Below are 20,872 nucleotides of genomic sequence, written 5' to 3' on the forward strand. Positions count from 1 at the left end.
CAAGTGCTAAACTTCGAGCAAAGCGTTGAGCAGAGACCTCTCTCCCATATGCCGTCAAACCCTCTGTTTCCAAGGGAAGGCCAATCAGATAAAAGCTGCCATAAAGGGAGCGAGGCCCTGAAAAGAGCAGGCTGTTAATACATTTTATTTCAGAGGGAAAGCTGGAGTGCTGCGCCCTCTACTCTAGCAGAGTCTAAGATTAAAAAATAGAGGTTAAAATAAGCAAAAGGTCCCTCTAATGCTAAATCATTTGTATGTGAAGTTGAAAAGCTACAAACTAATAATAAGCTAAAAGTAAAACACAGAAAGTCTTACTTGATATGAAGTGGATCAGCTGTGGGAGGAAAAAGGGGGAAAAAATAGAAACTTGGAACTTTTTACTTTTTTCCCTTGAAATATTAAATGAAAATTACTATTTTTTTAAAGATATTTGCAAGAAAAAGGTTTTACTATGGTCTGAAATACACATATAATCATTTGGAATTATACACCAGCTGTAGGTGGTTACTTACATAACTCACTGAGGGCTTATACGGAAAAAGTATTACAAATCATATGAAAAATATCAAATGCTGTTAAACAGCTGTGGCCTATAGCTGTTATCAGATTAAGGCAGTTGAGCAAAAAGTTTATGATTTTGTTCCCTGTTGAAATGGAAATATTTACATACTTTAGCAGAGATGGAGCACACACTTCTGAAAAGCCATAAAAGCCATGAAACAAAGCGCGAGTAAACCTCAGTCGGTCGCCCCGTACAGTGGCTGTGTTGACCTGTTTTATAAATCTACTCCGTTTAATTCCTTTAGTCGAACATGCAAACGTTAGTGTAAAACAAATGAGTCAGCTTTAAGCCCCTCCTTTAGCTCATGCCTGTGTGAGAGTATTCACCATCTGCCCATTGTAAACATGGACGTTAAGGATTTGTCGAGGCTTTGTATGTATACGTGGACACTATCCCATTTCCCCAGCTGCCTCCATGGTATGGGACATTCTGTTGTCGTGCAGCACCTGTTCACATTGTCAACAAAATAGCTGAAGAGAAACAAATTATGCAAAAAGTATTTTTAAAGCATGATTGCACGCTTTGATGAATGATTGAATTTTTTTCAACCCACATGTGGTTCAAGTATGGAAGCTGAGGGTGGAGAGCTAACCACCAGCCCATCGGTGGGCATCGCACGCTAAGCTTTAGTTGTGGTAGAAACACAACAAAGCCAGAGGCAGGGAAAGAGAGAGAAAGAGAGGAGAGCTTGTTACCCTTGAGGGCCTCGGTCCTATCAGTCACTGTGCCACAACGATTCGCCCTGTAACTGATCCGTGGACGCCGAGTCTACAGGTCAACTGTGACAGTCTGCTTTGTGCGTGTGTGTGTGTGTGTTTGCATCTTGTGGGTTTGTGTGCGTGTGCATCTGCATTCTGTCCCTCGATGCCGCTGCAGCAGAATGCAGAAACATGCATGTAGGAGGTGCGCATGTGGTCATTCGCTGCTAATGAAATGACATGCAGGTAGAAGCACGGCGAAGGGCATCATGGGGTTAGGCATGCAGGACAGCAATATGTTGCCACAGCAACAGTCAATGAGACTTTGTCCAAGTGAGAGGGAGAGGCAGGAGAGGCGGAAACAAGTCAAAGTGGAGCAGTTGCCATAGCGACTTCTCCATTGCAACTGCCTGTGAATTTCTCTCTCGCCGGTGTGAGTGTGTCTGCCTGACTGATGCGCTGGTTTTAGCGCCATAGCTCTGTATGGATGTGTCTGTGACACCCTAGTCTATCACTGGAGATTTACGGTGCTACATTTGCAGCCACCTTACATACGTTTGTGTACTTAACACAGCATCTACATATATATAAGCAGCTTTCAAAGAGAGCCGCACGCCCTCCATCTCTCCTGCCTTCTATAATAGATGCAGTAGTGGTTATTTATGTGGTTATTCGCCACTACTGTTTGCTCATATCCTCAGGCCTGCACGCACACACACACTCGCAGACACACAAACAGAAGCCAACAGGGGCTGCTGTCACTGTGCCACTCCTCTGAGTCTTCTGTGCCATATGCTACCGTAGGCTCCTGGCAGGCAGGAGCGACGCTGCTCACAGTCAGCTAGGAGACTGGTTCAAAGGCCAACGAGGGCCCATCGGGGACCGTCCTACGTGCACGCACAGCGCTGCAGGAGAGGGCGTATGCTGAAAACTCTCAGGACTGACATTGGATGCTTTCTGAAATGAGCTGCATGAGTTTCTTAGTGGAGGATGCCAGAATTTATCATCATAGCTTCCCTGAGTAACCATAGAGTTTAAAGGGCACCTGTTATGCTCATTTTCAGCTTCATATTTTTATAATTAGACTCCACTGGAGTAGCTTTAAGTGTTTTATGGTTCAGAATAGCCTTTATTCATCTTTTACCAGGTCTTGGTGCAACCTGTCAGTTCATCCAGTGGGTGGGGTCAAAGAAGTGTTCTGTTTGGGAGGCAGGCCATGCCCTCAAGCCAGTGGTAGAGAAATCACTGTGTCATTGTTTGTATTTTTTGTTTAATATGAGCATCCACCACTGTAACAGTATATTATATGTATATATCATCATATATTATATATAAGAGAAAATAAGGAAATAAATAACACAGTAGGTCTACATTCACTGAATACCTTCAGCTTGCCTCAGAAATTCATGTTTACAATATATTGCAGAGAATATGTTTTTAAGTACTTGTTTTCACATTTTTAAGCATTATTATTTAAGTTAGTGTTGTCCAGGCAACACTAGTTTAAATCCATCCATCCATTTGCGTCCGCTTATCCTTTTCAGGGTCGCTGGAGCCTATCCCAGCTGTCATAGGGCGAGAGGCGGGGTACACCCTGGACAGGTCGCCAGTCTGTCGCAGGGCCAACACACAGGGACAGACAACCATTCGCACTCACACTCACACCTAGTGGCAATTAACCTATCCCCACAACTTAGTTTAAATCACTATAGCTAATAATCCGGTTGTTCAGTGATGACGCGACGAATCCTACTTCCGGGCCTAAAGTAGTCTGCGTTTAATATGGCTTTTGTGTTGTTAACATGTTTAATGTTATGTATTTTCTTCTATTTGATCTCAAAAAGCTCCTAAAACAGTCAGTGATCACTGTTGACCTCCCTCGGCTTTTATTACCGCTAATCATTTATTTAAGCTCAGTTTTTAAAACCTTAGGATGTAACTACAGCCCAGCCCATGCAGCAGTATATGAATGACTAACCTCGTATTGTGGATGGATTATCTCAGTTGTTCTCCTGGCTGAAGTTTGGTCCTTTTACAGCATCCTGCCATGCGATTACATTTGTTCCTGACCACCGAGAACACTCACGTCAACTTTTATCGAGTGGAAAAAAAGTTAGCTTGTTTATATTATGCTAACATAGCTGTGTGTCGCTAGCGGTCACGTAGCACATCATTATATACCAGCTAGCCCAACTTCAGTAACCCTACAAACGTCACTGCTATTTAGTTTTCTGTCTTCATTTATGCTGGAAGTGATAACAGAGATGTACGTTTTAATTTGTTTCCAAAACCCTGCAGTCAGGACATGCTATATTGTATTTAGATAGAAGCTAGCGAGCTAACTTCCTGCTAACTTTTAACTCCGTTAAATGTCATAAATTCGGTTTTCATGGATGCCTGGATGTTAAACTCAATTCTTACACCTGGTAGAGCAGAACGCTGATCATTTTATTAAAGATGAAAGACTTTAGACAGTTTTTCAACTCTCAGTAATGCCATAGTGATCGTTTGATATATGGACCTGCAGCGGAGTTTAGGCCCAGACACGGCTAGTGACGTCAGACTGAACAACCAGATAGACAGATCCTGCCTCCAGTTTGCACATTTATACTTACTTTCAGTAAAATAAATACAGAAAACTTTACGGGAAGCAACTCTGGAGCTAAACTTTGTTTTCTAATGTTCTTGCGTAACATTTTCATGGGTAACTTTTTAGCTATCTTTCCATTTTTCACCTCCAGGCGGGACCCACCAACAATTTGTGTGCAAAAATGATAGCGTCCAAGAAAACTGTGTTCTTCTAGAGATTCCACACAGGGGAGTTGACCTAGAAATAGGTTTCTATAGCTGTCTCTGCAGCTCAAGGCGACTTGAAATTTGCATTTATGGGGGTTCCGAGTTCCAAGGTGCAAAATAAAATGAGGAAATTATGGAAATTTATTGCACACATGATATATTGAGAGCCAGTGGCCTTTTATTTTGTGTTGATTGCGCACTGAATGCTCTTCAGAGGGGAGTATACAGACATCAGCTCCACTCCTTTGGGGCCCGGCTTTGATATGTTTCCTAGTGTCATCCTGGTACCTTCTTTTTTACCTTCTGTATGTTGTGCCACATTGCTTTGAGTGTGTTTACTAGAGAGTGGCTGTTTGAACAGTGTTAAACATCTCTTCTCTGCAGCAGAGAGCTCTTTGGGGTGAACTCTGACACCAACACATTGAGCTACCCCATCATAAGAGCTGTTGTGCAGATATTCTGTGAATTTATCTGGACATTCTCTGTTGAAACTAATTGCCTCAGGCTGCCATCAATTTTCAGTTGCACACACAGATGCTTTTGCACTGCGCTAGGAATTGCATCAGTTTTAGTCAATCTGGGCCTCAGTGTGAAGTAAAGACTGATGCACGACAGGCTCTAATGTGAAGCACTACAGTAGCTGGTAATTTTCTTCAAGCCTTTTTTTTCTCGCTTTAATCACCAGGAAACATTTGACAAGATTCTCACGGTGGCGCCTCTCGTTACTGCCTGTTGTTAGAATCATTGGCTGAAATCTAAATGAGCTCAAGCCCATTTTTAAAGGTTGGCATCCAGCCGCAGTAAGTAATACAGCACTGATCCAGTGCTGTGTTTTCATCACGCTGCAGTTTGTTCCATATACTATGGTCTAACACAATGTCTAATCATAACTGTGAATGCAGTCATTGACTTTTTGTTCTTTCACACTCTGTTTTTCCCTGTTTGTGCATGTAGATATCCGTGACCGCAGGAAGAAGCCGGTGATGCTGTTTATTCACGGCGGCTCCTACATGGAAGGCACAGGAAACATGTTTGATGCCAGCGTCCTCGCCGCCTACGGCAACGTGATCGTGGTAACCATGAACTACAGGCTCGGCGTGCTCGGTGAGTGGCCCTCATGACTTTTTCATGCTAACAGATTTGCACCAACAAATAGATTCGATTTATATTCCATATCTCCCCAAACGCTGAGCTAAAAGAACGTTTCTTCTTTTCTCTAAACTGAGTCGATGATGGGTGACATGAATAGAATCCATCATTGTAATGACAACCAGTCCAGGGCCTGATCGTTACAGCTCACTTGCTTATAGATTTCCCCTCACTGTCTAAACACCGATTGTGTAATTCTTTAATTTTCTTTGAATACTGATGGCCTTTTTTTTGTTTTTGTTTTTGTTTTTTACAAAACTTTTGCATTGTAAACCCTTTCTTGGAAACAGGGGGAGCTGAGATGAAGACACTAGCCAGACTCGTTCAGCTGAAACACACCAGAAAGGAAGTTTGGCTTGTCTTTACCCAGTTTGCAGTGTGAATAAAAAGAAATAAAAAATGTTACAATTCAAGCTTAGTTTCCATGGTATCCCTTGGTGATGGTGCCAGGATAGATCACGATCATTTGGTAAAGTTGTGGATAGTATTGTGGTGGAGCCTGATACAATGGGACTGGAAGGATCAAATTATAAAAATGTGCAAAGACTCCTTGAGTGTTTATGGTTAAATGCTGAAGTCTAAACCAGGTTGAATCAGGAGGACTGCAATTTATAAAGATGTGCACAGTTTTATCCATCCAGCCATTCGCTTCCACTTATCCTTTTCAGAGTCGTGGGGGGTGCTGGAGCTTATCCCAGCTGTCATAGGGCGAGAGGCGGGGTACACCCTGGACAGGTCGCCAGTCTGTTAAAGGGCTAACACACAGAGACAGACAACCATTCGCTCTCACATTCACACCTATGGGCAATTTAGATTGATCAGTTAACCTATCCCCACTAACTGCATGTCTTTGGACTGTGGGAGGAAGCCGGAGTACCCGGAGGGAACCCACATAAGAACATGCAAACTCCACACAGAAAGACCCCGGCCTAGTGGTGGAATTGAATTCAGAACCTTCTTGCTGTGCGGCAACAGTGCTAACCACCATCCCACCGTGCATCATGGTCCCTTTTCTCATAAAATAGAAGAACGCAGAATAAGTAGAATGAAGAGCAGGTAGAAGAGAAGGTAGATATGGTTTTGCAATGTATTAATCAGAAGAATTTTACTTTCAAAAATGTGGTCGAAGACATATATGGAGCCATAATCAACAGTGACTTATTTTAAGTTGGGAGTAATGAAGCACATGGCTTCATATGCACTAGATTTCTCCTAAAATTTAAAAAAAAAAAAAATCTTACCTTAAATCGTGTCTAGATTTGTCTACATAATTGTTTCCCAACCACTGTGGATAGGTGTGCCATGAGAAATAATCAGGTGTGCCGTGGAAGATTATCTGGTTCAACCTGATTAGTAACGGGCAGATTGATTACTTTCTCTTCCACTAGAGGGCAGTACAACTACCTGCTCTCATTAAATGGGTTGCCAATAAAACAGAAGAAGACGAAGAAGAAATTACATAATAGTCATGCTGTGAGTGAGACGACAAAGCGTGTAATAAATAAATAGATAAATATTTGAAAAGAAAACGTAGTCAATCTGACCTGGATCCTGGAGAAAATTCCGACCCAGATGAAGCCCTGGCATGAGTAGTGGTCAAAAGAAAGCAAAAAAAGTATACTGGGGACAAACCAAACCAATTCCACTGTGCCTGGTGCGCAGGGGGAAAATGATCAATATCCTTTTTGTGACATTTTTGTTTGGTGGTGTGCCGTGTGATTTTTCTAATGTGAAATATGTGCAGTGGCTCCAAAAGGTTGGGAAACACTGGTCTACATAGAGTTAAAGTTAAAGTGCTGCGAAAAACTGTTTACACCCTTCCTGACTTTTTTTTTTTTTTTTTTGCTTATTTATTATCCTTGCAGCACTATGTTAATAAGTAATTGCCCTCTAAACCTAATAACTGGTTGTGCCATCCTTGGCATCAACAGCTGCAATTAAGTATTTGTGATAACCGGCAGTGAATGTTTCACAGTGCTTTGGAGGAACTTTGGCCCACTCTTCTTTGTAGAATTGTTATAATTCAGACTGAAAAGTATTAACAGACTGCTTAAGGTGATACCAAAGCATCTTATTTTGTTTGGTTTCTTTTTGAGCTATTCAGAGGTGGACTTGGATAACCCAAATGCAACCAACACCTTCAGAGCACAATGATGGTTGGACATTGTCCTTCAGAATTTCCTGATACAGAGCAGAATTCATGTTTCCCTCAATTATGGCAAGTCTAACAGGTCCCGAGGCAACAAAACAGCCCAAGACCGTTACACTACCACCATGTTTGACTGCTGGTGTGATTCTTGTAGCATCATGAACTCTGAACTTGACTGAGGCAAGTGAAGCCTGCAGGTCTTTAAGTATTGTTCTGTGTTATTTTGGGACCTGATGAGTCATCAGTAGACTCTTGGAGGAATCTTGGTAGGCCAGTCACTTCAATACTGGAGTCCTAAAGCCTTAGAAATGGCTCTTTTCAGACTGATAATAAAAGTATGTCAGCTTTTTCATTATGTGGTGGCATGATTTGTTGCTTTGTGAGATCTTTTAGCTTACTTACTTAATTCTCGTACTCTTGTCACTAGGGCTGCCACAAACGATTATTTTGATAGTCGACTAGTCACCGATTATTTTTGCGATTAGTCGACTAATCAGATCATCATCCATTGGACGTAAAACTACAGCTTATTGCACCAGCAGCATCTGCTCTTATATAACTATCATTAGCTTACAGCTTTAAGTGTTTAAGGTAAGTGCTAACTAAAAATAAAGACAAGATGATAGTTTATTAAATTTTAATGAAATTTGCAGATTGTTTCGGTGAAGTTTAATAAACTCCTTGCTATCTAAAATATAACAGGACACCGGAGTAGATTCTGGAGCATCTCACACTTCTGATAATCAGCTGTCTGCTTGACGTTTATTCAGCTGTGTAAAAACTATAACTTTAATCTCAGACAAACTGATTTACTCAGGAACAAATAAAATACTAAAAAAAAGCCAAACAATAACATTTTTAATTTATCTAAGTGACTCATATATATTTAACCTGAGTAGCGAAAGACGGCGGTGGGTTTGAAAACGCTTTGCGGGGAGTCCGGTGTTCTCACGGCGCTAGTGAGCCTAGCCCCGGCTCGCTAACGAGCTAGTGGGTAACAGACGTCTCTGAAAACGTCGGAGCGCTTTTGAAAATATGTGGTGTCCTGATAAACTGAGCAGATATTTGAGGTTTACACAGCTACATTCTCGCCTGAAAATATGTTAAACGTTTATTTTGTGACCCAGAAAGAATAATAAGAGTAACATTAAAACTAACTAGCTGCCGCCATTGTTGGAAACTGAGCTGGGCTGCGCTATGAATTCTGGGACACAGCTGCTTCTTCTTCTTCGGGGTTTAACGGCAGCTGGCATCCTTGTACATGCAGTGCTGCCATCTTCTGTTTCAGTCCGTTATTACACTCTTAAATCCTGCCACTTATTCCTGCGTCTTTTGTGATCTTACAAAGCTTCAAACGACGTGTCGACTATTAAATCAGTCGTCGACGATTTTGATAGTCGACGTAATCGTGACTAGTCGACAAATCGTGGCAGCCCTACTTGTCACCATACATCCTGTTTTTTTATTTGGCCACTGAGTCCTGCATTGCCAGGAAGTCTATTAAACATAGGAGTGGAAGAAGAGAACAAGCATGCAAATCATATACAGATGTGGCATTTTTACTGACGTGGAAATGCACCTCACAATTCCTCATTTTAACTGCACGCCCTCGCCCAGAACCTCCAACTTTCAGATGACTGTTTTGCAGATGTATAATTCATTCCACAGAGAGTAGGCATTGTAAAAAACAAAAACAAAAAAAACCAAACCTTTGCGGAGTATTTTGGTAGGGGAAGGTTTGGTTATGATGCACTTTTGAGCTGTTAGTACCAGCGGCAGCACTGAGAGAAAGTGAGGGATTTGGAAAGTGGTTAAAGTGGCTTTACAGGCCCGGTGTAGCACGCTGTAACCTGTCTGCTCAGTTCACTGTGAGATCTGCCAGCACACTATTGTCTGCCACCTCAGCTCTCCAGCACGAGCGCGTCATCCCTTTTTTGAAAATACACTCGACTTCTCCTCTTTGTTACCGCACTCTGTCTCGCTCCACTGAGACCAAGTAATTTAGCTTGGAGAGGAGGAACATGCCTCTAAGGAGGCAGGTGCTAACTAAAGGAAACTAAGTGCTTTAGATATTTCATTAGCCGAAGAGAGAGCGGGCTCCTGGAAGCTGTTTTAAAATAGGCAGCCTGGCTTTGATTTGTTTTGTTTCTTTCTTAAAGGATGTTGCTGTGTTGTTTTTGGAGCATTTAAACCGCCTTTACTGCGGTGACACATTTTCATTTGCATGCAATTACCTAAAGTGTTTGCTTTTCAGTGCTTCCCTATTGAATTCATCAGCATTTTTTGCTACAGTGAATAACAGAATGCAATATGAAATATCTATTAAAGGACTGTTAAAAGGCCTTTTTGTTGCTTTTGTTATTGTTGATTGCTGCTATCTATAAAAGTGTAATTCTTCTCATCAAGTTAATTGTTACAGAAAAGTGCTGGTAACGAGTTTGTTACTTTGTTAAGAGTGACAGTTTTAGCCAAGCAGACTACTAAGTAAAATGTTGAAGAAGTAGAAGTACACTGTCACTGTTAATACAGGAACTAAGAGGGTAAAAGCAGCAAGGCCCTGCTAAACAAATGTACTTGATTTCCTTGACTTCCTTAGAAGTGCATCAAGAGTGAGGACCACTATAAAAGAACAATTTGGCAGCTTGTTGTTAAGCGCATTCAGGTTTGTGTTACCACAATACCACAGAGGAACCTTATCAACAGTTGTTATTGCCCATCAGTCTGCGTGTCTGTTACGTGGCATTAATGATCAAAGCAAGCAAACATGTGAGAGATTGATAGTCATACAGAAAGCAGTTACTAAATAAAAGAGCTTTTCAATCATTGTGTGTACTTTTGTTTAACCATGGCTGTATATTAGCCAGCTTAATGCTTATATTTTTGTGTATGTATGAAAAAGAATCCACAGTGCTTAGGACCAGCAGTGGATCAGTTTAGACCAGATGGGCCACCAAGCTTGTAATAGACTGGCAGAAACCCTGTTTCTGAAAGGAAAAGCAATTCTAGCAAAGTTCCAGGTTAGATGAACTTGGGAATAGAAAGCAAAGGCTAGTTTCCTGTTTTTCTCAACATAACAAGGGGATTGGTAACTTTTCAGGCATTAGGTTTCTACCTCCAGACTAAAACCTGGCTACACTGTTGGCTTGTTAACTTGTTAATTCGTGCTCCCAGCGCTCTTTGATTTGTTTTTATCAGTAAGATGTAAATAGTTTTTTTATATGTGGTCAACGACAGCGTCACATATCTGTTAGTACTCTTATAGAGCAATGCTGTATGATAGCTCTGCATACTGAGGATATTCATAGTGCTGTTTCATGCCAGCTTGAACCTGGTGTGTTGACTTTTAGAAGAAAGTAATCCTGTACAAAAGACATTTAAATGTGTGGATTACAAATGTACTTTTCAAAGATGATAAAAATAAGTCAGGTGTCGCAGCGGCATTAGATTCTCCCCGAGTATCACGCCCTACCTAATGACGTGAGCATTAGGTTGGACTTAATTATCTGTCCTTGTATGTTACATCTCTCTCCCTCCTTCCAGTCCTCCAGCTGCAATTCTGCATTTTCTTCTTCCTGCACCCTGTCTGTAACTCTCTCATCACATTCTTTGAGTCAAGGAGAAAGCAAATTGCGGGGGAGACTTTGTCATTTGTATGCAAAGAGACGGCCACAGCCATCTCCCAAATATGAGAGCCATCCAGAGCAATTTGGCCATGATTGGGAGAAATGTGAGTAATCTTTCACCCCATGCATCCTGCATGATGGATGGCATTTTCCTTTGACAGAGAGAGGCAAAGCTAGTGTGGGGTTAGAAGCGAGCGTTTGTGTGTTTAGAGGTGGTGTGCACCAGGCACGTGTAGGTGCATGCAGTCATGCATATCAATGTCTGCTCTGTGGATACGCTGTGCGATGGTTTCTGCTGTTTGTGTTCTTGCTTCAGCAATCCGACATGTCGATTTGGAAGGGCGATGCAGGAATTATTGATACAGAAGCTAGATGTGGCCACGTGATATGAAAACTCGAAACAGCGTGTGTTTCTGCGCAGGCCGACGTCTTCGCATGAGATTATATTCGATATCATCAGCGATGCAGCCTTCCGGTGCTGCAGTCAGCAGTGCAAGAGTTCAGTTTTGTGGTCTTGGTTTACGAAGCCTACCACAAATTAGTCTGGGTCTCGCAAAGTTTCCTGTGCTGTATGGTTTCGACGTCGTGATGTATTTAATTACCCTGATCATATAAATGATTAAAGCTGGAGTTGAGTTAATTGGAATGCACTGCTGCTAATTAGGACTTAAAGCTGGTCTTTGAAACATGCCTTGCCCATACTGTATCTGGAGAGCAAAAGGAAGTGCAATTTATTCTGCTCCTGAACTTGAATCTGGTTGTCAAAACTTATAAACACATAAAATTCAAATCATTTAATGTATAGTAAATGTTTTTGGCACAGGTAGGGGTGGGCGACTTGATGAAAAATAACGACTATCGATGATAGGCTGAGCCCATCGGCGATTTATTTATTTATTTATCTGCTCATGAGTAAGTTTGCTAATAATGATGGAGCTAATAGAAGCAGTCAACAGAATAATAATGCTGTTTTAACAGCACCCTCTTTCATCTGCCCCCACCTCATCTGCTTGTTGATGGAGGTGCAGAAACTGGTGATAGCCTATCATACTCAGCCGGATGGTGGACACGTACATGCTCATGCAACTTAGTCGTGTTTGAGTACTTTGCTTGCACTATACATCTGAACTAGTGGCACGCCGCTTTGGTTACATTCTTAGGTTTACCTCTTTCATCTGGATTAAAGCCAATGGCAACCTTACAATTTTTTAGTGCTATGAGCGTTAACGTGCCGTAATCACGACTAACGCGATTAATAATTAACCCATCTGGAGCGCAGACTGAGTCAAAATCCCTCTGTCATCAGTCATCAGTGTTCTCTTTTTATTTCTCAAGTAATAATAATGGATTGCATTTAAATAGCGCTTTTCAGGACATTCAAAGCACTTTACAATTCCACTATTCATTCACTCTCACATTCACACACTGGTGGAGGCAGCTACAGTTGTAGCCACAGCTGCCCTGGGGCAGACTGACAGAAGCGAGGCTGCCATATCGCGCCATCGGCCCCTCTGGCCAACACCAGTAGGCTGTAGGTGAAGTGTCTTGCCCAAGGACACAACGACCAGGACAGACAGAGCTGGGGTTCAAACCGGTAACCTTCCAGTTACAAGATGAGCTACCCAACCCCCTGAACCACGGTCGCCCCATCAAGTGTATATACATGTATGCATACTGGAGAATATTAGAAGCTCTTTGGCAATGGCAGACTTGTGACGTGTTTTAAAAGCTAGCTGAGTTTTTACAGGATCTTAGTTCCACGCAACACTCTGACAGCTGTAGTTGTCTGTGGCTTTGAAAGTTTCTCTTCTTTCAGGCTTTTTTAGTGCATGTTTAACAGGTCTGATGCCTCTTGTTAACAGGGTGTTATTCAGAATTTGTTGTTGAATAGCAGTTACCAAGCAGCTTCTAGATGCCACCTTGTGATGATAGTCATAGCACATTGCATCCTACCAAGGTTAAAGTTACTATGTTACAATGGTTTGATGTATAACGTACAGAATTGTCATGCAAAAAAAGGGATATATAACCCTAAGTTAAACTGTCTAGCGTTGACTCGCTATAACAGTTAATGTGAGGTTTCCTGATGGTTAGGGACAAATGCAATCGCATGGCAGGATGCTGTAAATGTTCCAAACTTCAGTCAGGAGAACAACTGAGATAATCCATCCACAATACGAGGTTAGTCATTCATATACTGCTGCAGGAATACAAAGCATTAAAACATGTTAAAAAAAAAAAGCAACAGCTTTAATAAACACAGAGTAGTTTGGACCTGGAAGCAGGGTTCACACGTCATTGCTGTTACAATACACTCAACACTGTCTACAGGGTGAGCCATTTATATGGATACACCGTAATAAAATGGGAATGGTTGGTGATATTAAAGTCCTGTTTGTGGCACATTAGTATCTGTGAGGGGGCAAACTCCTCAAGATGGGTGGTGACCATGGTGGCCATTTAGAAGTCGGCCATCTTGGATACAACTTTTGTTTTTTCAATAGGAAGAGGGCCATGTGACACATCAAACGTATTGGCAATGTCACAAGAACAGCAATGGTGTGCTTGGTTTCAACGTAACTGTCTACTGATGAGCAAAAAACTATTTTGTCCTGATTTCCAATTAAAAAAGGGAAAAAATCCTCTTTCTTTCGAGGACTAAAAATATTTGAAGCAGGTGACAGTCAAATTGTTCTCTGTGTTGAACCCGGGTAGTGTTTCTATACTGCTTTTCTAATCTTACCCACAATTCAAAGCACTTTATTTAGTGAGATGTACTCCACTCTTACCTTCATCCCAGACTGCAGCTCCCGCCTTTATCCTGGTTAGTGCTTTGCTACTTCTGCGGCCTATTTAGATCGCCTCTCCCTTGTGGCAACTTGCTCCTTAATCCATCCATTGTAAACCCTTCACAGCATCTCATTTAGCGAGTTACAATCCTAGTCAGGACAGCAGAGTCGCTCTGTGTCCTGTGGGAAGAAAACCTCCAAAAACCATTTCTTGAAAGAACTAGTCTTGACTTATTATAATTTCTTTTTAATAATAATGTAAAAATTCCCCCACTTTGCTTCTTTTTTTATTATTATTCGAAAACAGTTATTAAGGAATAAAGGCATAGCTGGGATTTACATTTCCATTAGCATGTAAATAAATAGTTTCTCTCGCTCTCTCTGCTAATCTCTCCCCTCTGGGCTTTATCTATATGTTTGTGTCTGTGTGTGCGTGATAGAGTTGATACGTGAGCATTTAAGAAAAACAAAATGAAAGTCGAGCACAGACAGGATGGCAGTAATAGAGGTTGGGGGTCTTTTTTTTCCGTCTGGCTGATTGAGAGATGTGATCTTTTCTCTCTCTGTCTTCCCTGACGCCCTTATTTAACAGCTGCCTCGCCAGCCGTGGCGGCGCTACACAAATGCTAACCACCGTGGAATTATTCACCTAGCAGGACACGCCTGACTCTGTGCGTATGCTAATGCGGTGGAGTCGTACCTGTCTGCAGCCAGACAGGCGGGCTTGCAGCGAGACGGGCTTCGAAGGGGTAGAGAGGAGCAGCAGGCAGTCTCCGGCGAGGTCTCCGCAGGGAATTCGGCCGAGTTAAATATGTAATGAAAAGCTTCACCGGGCCACCGAGCAATTGACCTTGGCTCGGCTGCCGTGGAGACAGACGTGCTTACAGTACATACGTCACCTCCACCCCAGCAAGCTTTTTACATCCCTCGGCTGCCTGAGAGGAGAGAAAATGAGACTGTGCATTCATTCAGACATTAACAATGATGATAAGAGCACAGAGGTGGAACAGCATGGCACAAAGCTTATAGAATTTGTTATTTTTAGTGCTGCAACCCCTTGCATGGATGTAATGTATGCCGCCTGTGTGTGTGTGCGCGGCCAAGACGCTCTGAGAATACAGGGTGAGAGATTTTAAGAGATGAGAGAAGTGACAGTGGGGGAGAGTGAGGGCAGAGAGCAGGAGATGAGGGAGGAGAGGGGCTCCATTTGCCTGCGATGCTAAAAATAAAACTTGCATATTTTTGAGTGTGCACTAGAGTAGACATTCAGCTAGGGCACAATTATATATGCTTCATGCTGCTGTCTGTGCGCACGCACGCAGGAGCGATGGCATTGACTCTTCATTACAGTACGCACACACACACACACACACTTTTTTACACTGTTACTTTTGAATTGGTATTCATAGAGCGTGGATTTGAAAAATGTCTCCTCCAGGCTTCTGTGGGGGGTCTTTAGTTGCGGGGGGTGGGCTGCGCGTGCCGTACTACAGGCAGACATCAGTGTGAAACGTGACCTGACAGGACCAGAGAAGATATTAAGACACGCGCGGGCTGTACACCACAGCCAACCGCACGCATGCACGCGCGCACACACAATATTCTCAGTCTCCATAGCAACCCCCGACAGAATTGATGAGCAAAGTCCTATTGACTCTGTGTGAGAGGAGAGAAAGGGGGACCATAGTGTCTTAAGTGTGTTGGGCGGTATAGAGTGTGACTTTGAGAAAGAGGACAGGCTGGTCCACTGTTTTCTGAGAGGGGATTAGCACCTCAGCTAGCCTCTGTCTCACACACACACACACACACACACACACACACACACACACACACACACACACACACACACACACACACACACACACACACACACAGGTGAGACGCTCTCCTGCGCTGACACACACATTAACACAGTTTCAGGCGTGTTTTCAGACATCCCTCATGACTTCTTTTCATCTGTCCCCAGACGTCGTTTCTCCTCTGTTTGTCCATGGCCTTGATGCTCAGCCAGTCAGTCAGCTGATCTGACTCCTACTTTCTCATCTTCTCTTCTGCTCTCATCATAATTCACCTTAAAGGAACTTCCAATAATCCTAATAGGGAACCATTCCCACTAGTGACGGTTTTTCTTATTTCAAGAGGACACCCGCTGCTTATGCCAACACCCACTCTTTCTTCTCCAAGTCAGAACCGTGGCTTCTCTTTCAATTAATCCAATACAATACAGTAAAAGTATTGTATTGAAAGTCTCTTTTCTCTTGCAAGGCAGTATTGAATCATGTGTTTTGGAGTTTGGTTATTATTTCACTGTTCCTTTTGTTGCCATAAAACATAAAGCTTGTGTAGCGAGGTGGCACAAAGGACAGTCTGTACGTCATGAAAGTAATCCTTGTATTACCACTTTATTTAAAAAGCACCTGAAATTGATTTATGGAAATGCAGATTGTATCTGTCACCTGCATGAAACTAGCATCTGCTAGCTAAACACAGGCTTTTAGCAAAGGAAAACTGCTACTCTTCTAAAAGATGCTACTGATGTCCACAGAGTGATAATATCGTGCAGCGAGACCCACTCAGTACATTCAGAGGCACTCGTAATGTAGTGTGCATGCCCTCTGGACTATGTAACTAATATGCACAAGGAGTTGCAACAGGGTGTTATGTTACCTTCAGGCAGTAATGTTATAATGTGACAAGTTACTTTCAAAGGTCACTTTATCCAGCAGTGCTTCCTACCTTCACATCTCCAACATTATAAATCTGTAAAGACTTTGAGTTTAGATTTAATCATAAAGAACAGCCACAGTGTCATAAAAGCTTCAGTGTTTTTTTTTTTCTAAATGATTCAAAAGCTTGCCTTTCCCACTGTTGCAAACGATCAGCCCTCATTGTAGCCTGAACACCTCATAGTATCCCAACAGACCGCAGGCTAACTTTTAGTTCCTAATGTTTCTAAAAGTACATCCTTCAGCGATCTGGTCCTTCACCAGTGGAATCAGCTCCCAGTTTGGATTCAGGACACAGAAACCATTTCTTTACTTTCTAATGAAGCTAATAGTCAAGGCAGGATTAGTTGACCCGGAACCATGTCTTACTTACGCTGCCATAGGCCCAGGGTACTGAGGAACTTCCCATCATGCAATTTCTTCTTCACTCCCATCGGTTTTACTCTCCATGTGCTTACATGCCTCTGCTGCATGCCATTTTGTCTACTTTCTCCTGTCATGTTTTGTTTATGGTCTCTTTCTGCTCTGCTGTTTTGGTTCTTCAAGGGGTTTCTTCCTGTTAAAGCAGAGTTTTTCCTTGACGCTGTTGCCAAGTGCTTCCTCATCGATTCTTGGGGTTTTCTCTAATATTGTAGGGCCTTATCGAAAACACCTTGAGATAAGATGTTCTCGAGATGTTCTTGGGCACTGGTGCTATATCTACATGACACTGAATTAACCTTGAACTGAACTGCATTAGAACAGAGTTAACAGAGGTGGATGACAGTCTTAGAGTTTATATTAGTGACCTAAAGCACAGTGAATCATTTTTCTTGTCTCTTCATCTTTTTCATTGACGTAATCCAGTGTTGGACTCAAAACTGGGCTTTGTTGGGGGTTATATAACACTTGACGTGTTTCTTTACTGGGCACAAATCTGATAATTCCCATTGAGACCTGGCTATAAAACCATAGGCAGCCACCCTCTTTACCTTCTTACTACTTTTACCTTCTCTTCTCCATTTGCTCCCATGTTTTGTCCTCTGCTCATCTTCCGTTTCATTTACCTCCAACTTCTGACTCCCATCCTCACACACAGTGCGTGGTTTGCTTTGGGTGCTCTTTTAAAAAAAAGAGTTATAGGGCAAATTACCCTGATGTATGTCTCACATGTCAAACAATCAGCTTGGTAAGTGAGAAACCATGGGCTGGTAATAGCTGCGGATGGATCATCATTACAGAGGGATGACAGCCGTTTGAATCATCGCGCAGCGCTACAGGGCTAACTGGGGGACTTAGTTCTCCCATGGGGATAGCGGAGTTGTTTGGGGAACCAAACGATCATCCGCGTGCATCTGTACATTCAGACTGGCGCTCATAAAGACAGGCTGTTAGCGAGTGTAAACACTGCTAAGAAAAGCAGTCAGCATTTGTATGTGGAACCCGCCGCGGTGCCGTGTGATGTTTGTGTCAGCCTTTGAGCTCTCTTTGCACGCAGCCAACACAAAGACGTAATAATTAACATATGGCATTAGGATTCTACACTGCTGTGTATTTAATGCTCACTGCACTGTAGGCTGTGCGTGTGTTTGTTTCTCTTAGCATTCACTCAAACAGAAGTATGTGCTTTGGTTGCAGTGAATTACTAATGTAATCACAAACACGAGCCGACTTTTCTGTGAACAAGAAGCTATCCCCCATTGAAAGTGTTACACCATTAAATGTGATTTTCCTTCATTTCTTTCTTTCTTTATGTTTTGCCTTCTGTTCTGCTTCGTCTTAAGCTTGAGCTTGTTTTTAATGATTTTCCGAATACTCCCAAACACCTCTCCATGATCCTGTGAAGTTGATGCTGTCACCTGTGAGTTATGTGTGAGTTATGAATGACAGGTGATGGATTTTTCACCCGAGTGAATTAAAATGGCTTTCTTTGCCTCTCCTCTGACAGTATCCATGTTGTGTGGCTTTATTTGAAGTCAGTGCATCTACTGCTGTAAATTTATACCTGCTTGGGCGTTAAACATTAATGCCATCTAATATCTAAAACCAGGAGCCCTTCATGAAGCCATCTGGACCTGAGAGCAATGACAAAACACACAGAGTGTTGACATTTTGTAAAATTAGGATTGAAGTGAAATAAAGGTGAAAGCTGCCAATAAATTAGTTTGGCCCTAAAGGCATCTCATAATGTGAAGAATTGGATAGAAAGAAATTCAATAATCTGCTCTCGGTCAGCAGGATTGCAGCCTTGGGCGCTTAAAAAATGTAATTTCTTCTTCTGTTGTTTTAGCTGCTAGATTGTTGCACAGTGTTTAGAATTTCAATACATGTGGGGGATATTTTTAGAAACGCCTTAAGATCTTTAAAAAGATTGGGAACGTCGTCCTTAATGTCATCTGGTCTCATATCAGAACCACCAGGAATACGAGGAACTTTGTACCTCCAAACATTTATTCTTTGTGCTGGATAATCAGTCAAAAAAAGGTATTGCTGACTAGTCCTGGCCACCGTGATCAACCTAGGCTCACAGCAAAAATAGTAAAAGCTTTTACAAATGCTATAACACAGAGGTCCCCAACCCGCGGGCCACGGACCGGTACACGGACCGGTACGGAAATTTATGGTTTCCAGGTTTCCCTGGGTCTTTTCCTGTGTTGTAGTTGTGTGTCTTAGTTTGAAAGAAATATTTACGTGTTACCATAGCGACCAGAGAGCATTAAGGGGCAGAGAGGGGGATGTTACTCTCAATCTTGTTGCAGATTTAAGGTAATAAAGTTACACAATTACACAGTGAATTTGTGTTTTTTATTATTATATTTTAAAAAATACCACAGTTTCTGTCTTGGTCGTATCCTGTTGTATTTGTCCGCGACACCTTAAAGGCCGGTCCGTGAAAATATTGTCTGACATTAATAAAGGTTGGGGACCGGTGCTATAACATACTGTCTGTGATAGATTTTTACATCTTTAAAAAAGTGTTGTCTCACAATATAAATGATATAGCAGCTCCAGGTATTTACTTTCCTGAGTGTCTGCGATGATGACATCATTTTGAGGTCCTGTCCCTGAGACTTAGTATGTTTTTTTTCTTCTTTTTTTTTTTTTACATAGAGGTACACACTGGACAGGGTGAAAGTCTGTCCCAGAGACAACCGCGCTCGCATTCACACTTAACTAAATAACTAGTAAGCCTAAGCCCAGCATATCTTTGGATTTTGGGAGGAACTCACAGGCTGGATTTAAACCCAGGACCTTCTTGCTGTGAGACAACAGCGCTAACCGCTGCTCCACCGTGCCGCTGTGCCCTGTTTATCTTCGCATCATTTCCTCACTGATTTACACACCGCCTGCTGTTTCCCATTACACCACCCTGCGCTTCTTCCTGTCAGCCTGCTCTGCTGTGACATCTTTCATTCCAGAAACACCAGGTCATCCCGGGGCTCCAGCTCTCTTGGAGTAGTCTTTTAGATGGGGCACAGCTGGACATCACAGTCGATCTGCGCTCTTCTTCCCTAGATCTCCACTAACACGCACGCAAACGCATGTCTGTCCTGCTATTACTGCTGCATTAACCTATCAGTGCTGGCTAACACAGCACCTGAGGCCAGAAGGGGAAGTGTGCGTGCTTCGTTGCTCGTGTTACGTATTCCCCTCTTCTGCTGCGCACACCGGGAATATGTGTGGCTACTCAAGTCATTTGCATTTTAGGACGGGCGAGGTCAAGGACAGAACTGCCCGGTGTTGACTGTGTTGGCCGTGATTGACAGGAGGAAAAGTATGATCATGGCAGAGGTGATAACACCTAACATCAACACACACACACACACACATGCATAATTGAATGAGAGAGCAGAAGGGAGAAGGAGGTGGACAAAAGGGAAAGCAAGCGCAGCGCAGAGAGAGTAGTGAGAGAAATAGAGTTCACCCATCCGTGTAGCTCACTCTTCTCCACACACACACATGCCAAACACAGGCTGATCATAGTAACTCAGTGGCCCAGTAACAGATGCTGTGAGCAGTGTGGGAGCCAGGCTACACCTGCTCTCCTCTCCTCTGCGCCCTCCTCCACCTCCTTTCTGGTCCACGCAGTCAGACCCAGAGAGACGCAGTTCCTGCCTCTCCCCTTACCCAGCCATGTCACCTCTGAGCCAGGCTTACTCCATGTGCCACATCCCCCCTCCTGGCTATTCATCTGCCATCTTAGAGACAACAATCAAGTTATGGCATCATTAGTCCCAAAAGACACACGTATACAGAGTTGGTCACTGTCTGCTGCAGTTCACAGGTAAACACACTAAGGCTATGCCCACACGTACCCGGGTATTTTTGAAAACGCAGATTTTTCTATGCATTTGCGCCTTTCGTCCACACGTAAACGGCATTTTTGGTCACTGAAAACGG

The 20,872-nt window shown here is 42.7% G+C and overlaps 1 protein-coding gene across 5 annotated transcripts in view; it reads left to right on the forward strand.

The window, feature by feature from the left end:
• Positions 1 to 20,872, forward strand: part of nlgn2a (neuroligin 2a) — a 238,861-nt gene that overhangs the window by 153,988 nt on the left and 64,001 nt on the right. For all 5 annotated transcript variants that reach the window (XM_026161610.1, XM_026161606.1, XM_026161607.1 and 2 more), the window contains one exon: positions 5,011 to 5,160. In XM_026161610.1, the coding sequence (XP_026017395.1) occupies positions 5,011 to 5,160 (150 nt within the window). The remainder of the gene's footprint in view (positions 1 to 5,010; positions 5,161 to 20,872) is intronic.

The sequence above is a fragment of the Astatotilapia calliptera genome, chromosome 3, assembly GCF_900246225.1.
Source record: "Astatotilapia calliptera chromosome 3, fAstCal1.2, whole genome shotgun sequence".
Classification (NCBI taxonomy): domain Eukaryota; kingdom Metazoa; phylum Chordata; class Actinopteri; order Cichliformes; family Cichlidae; genus Astatotilapia; species Astatotilapia calliptera.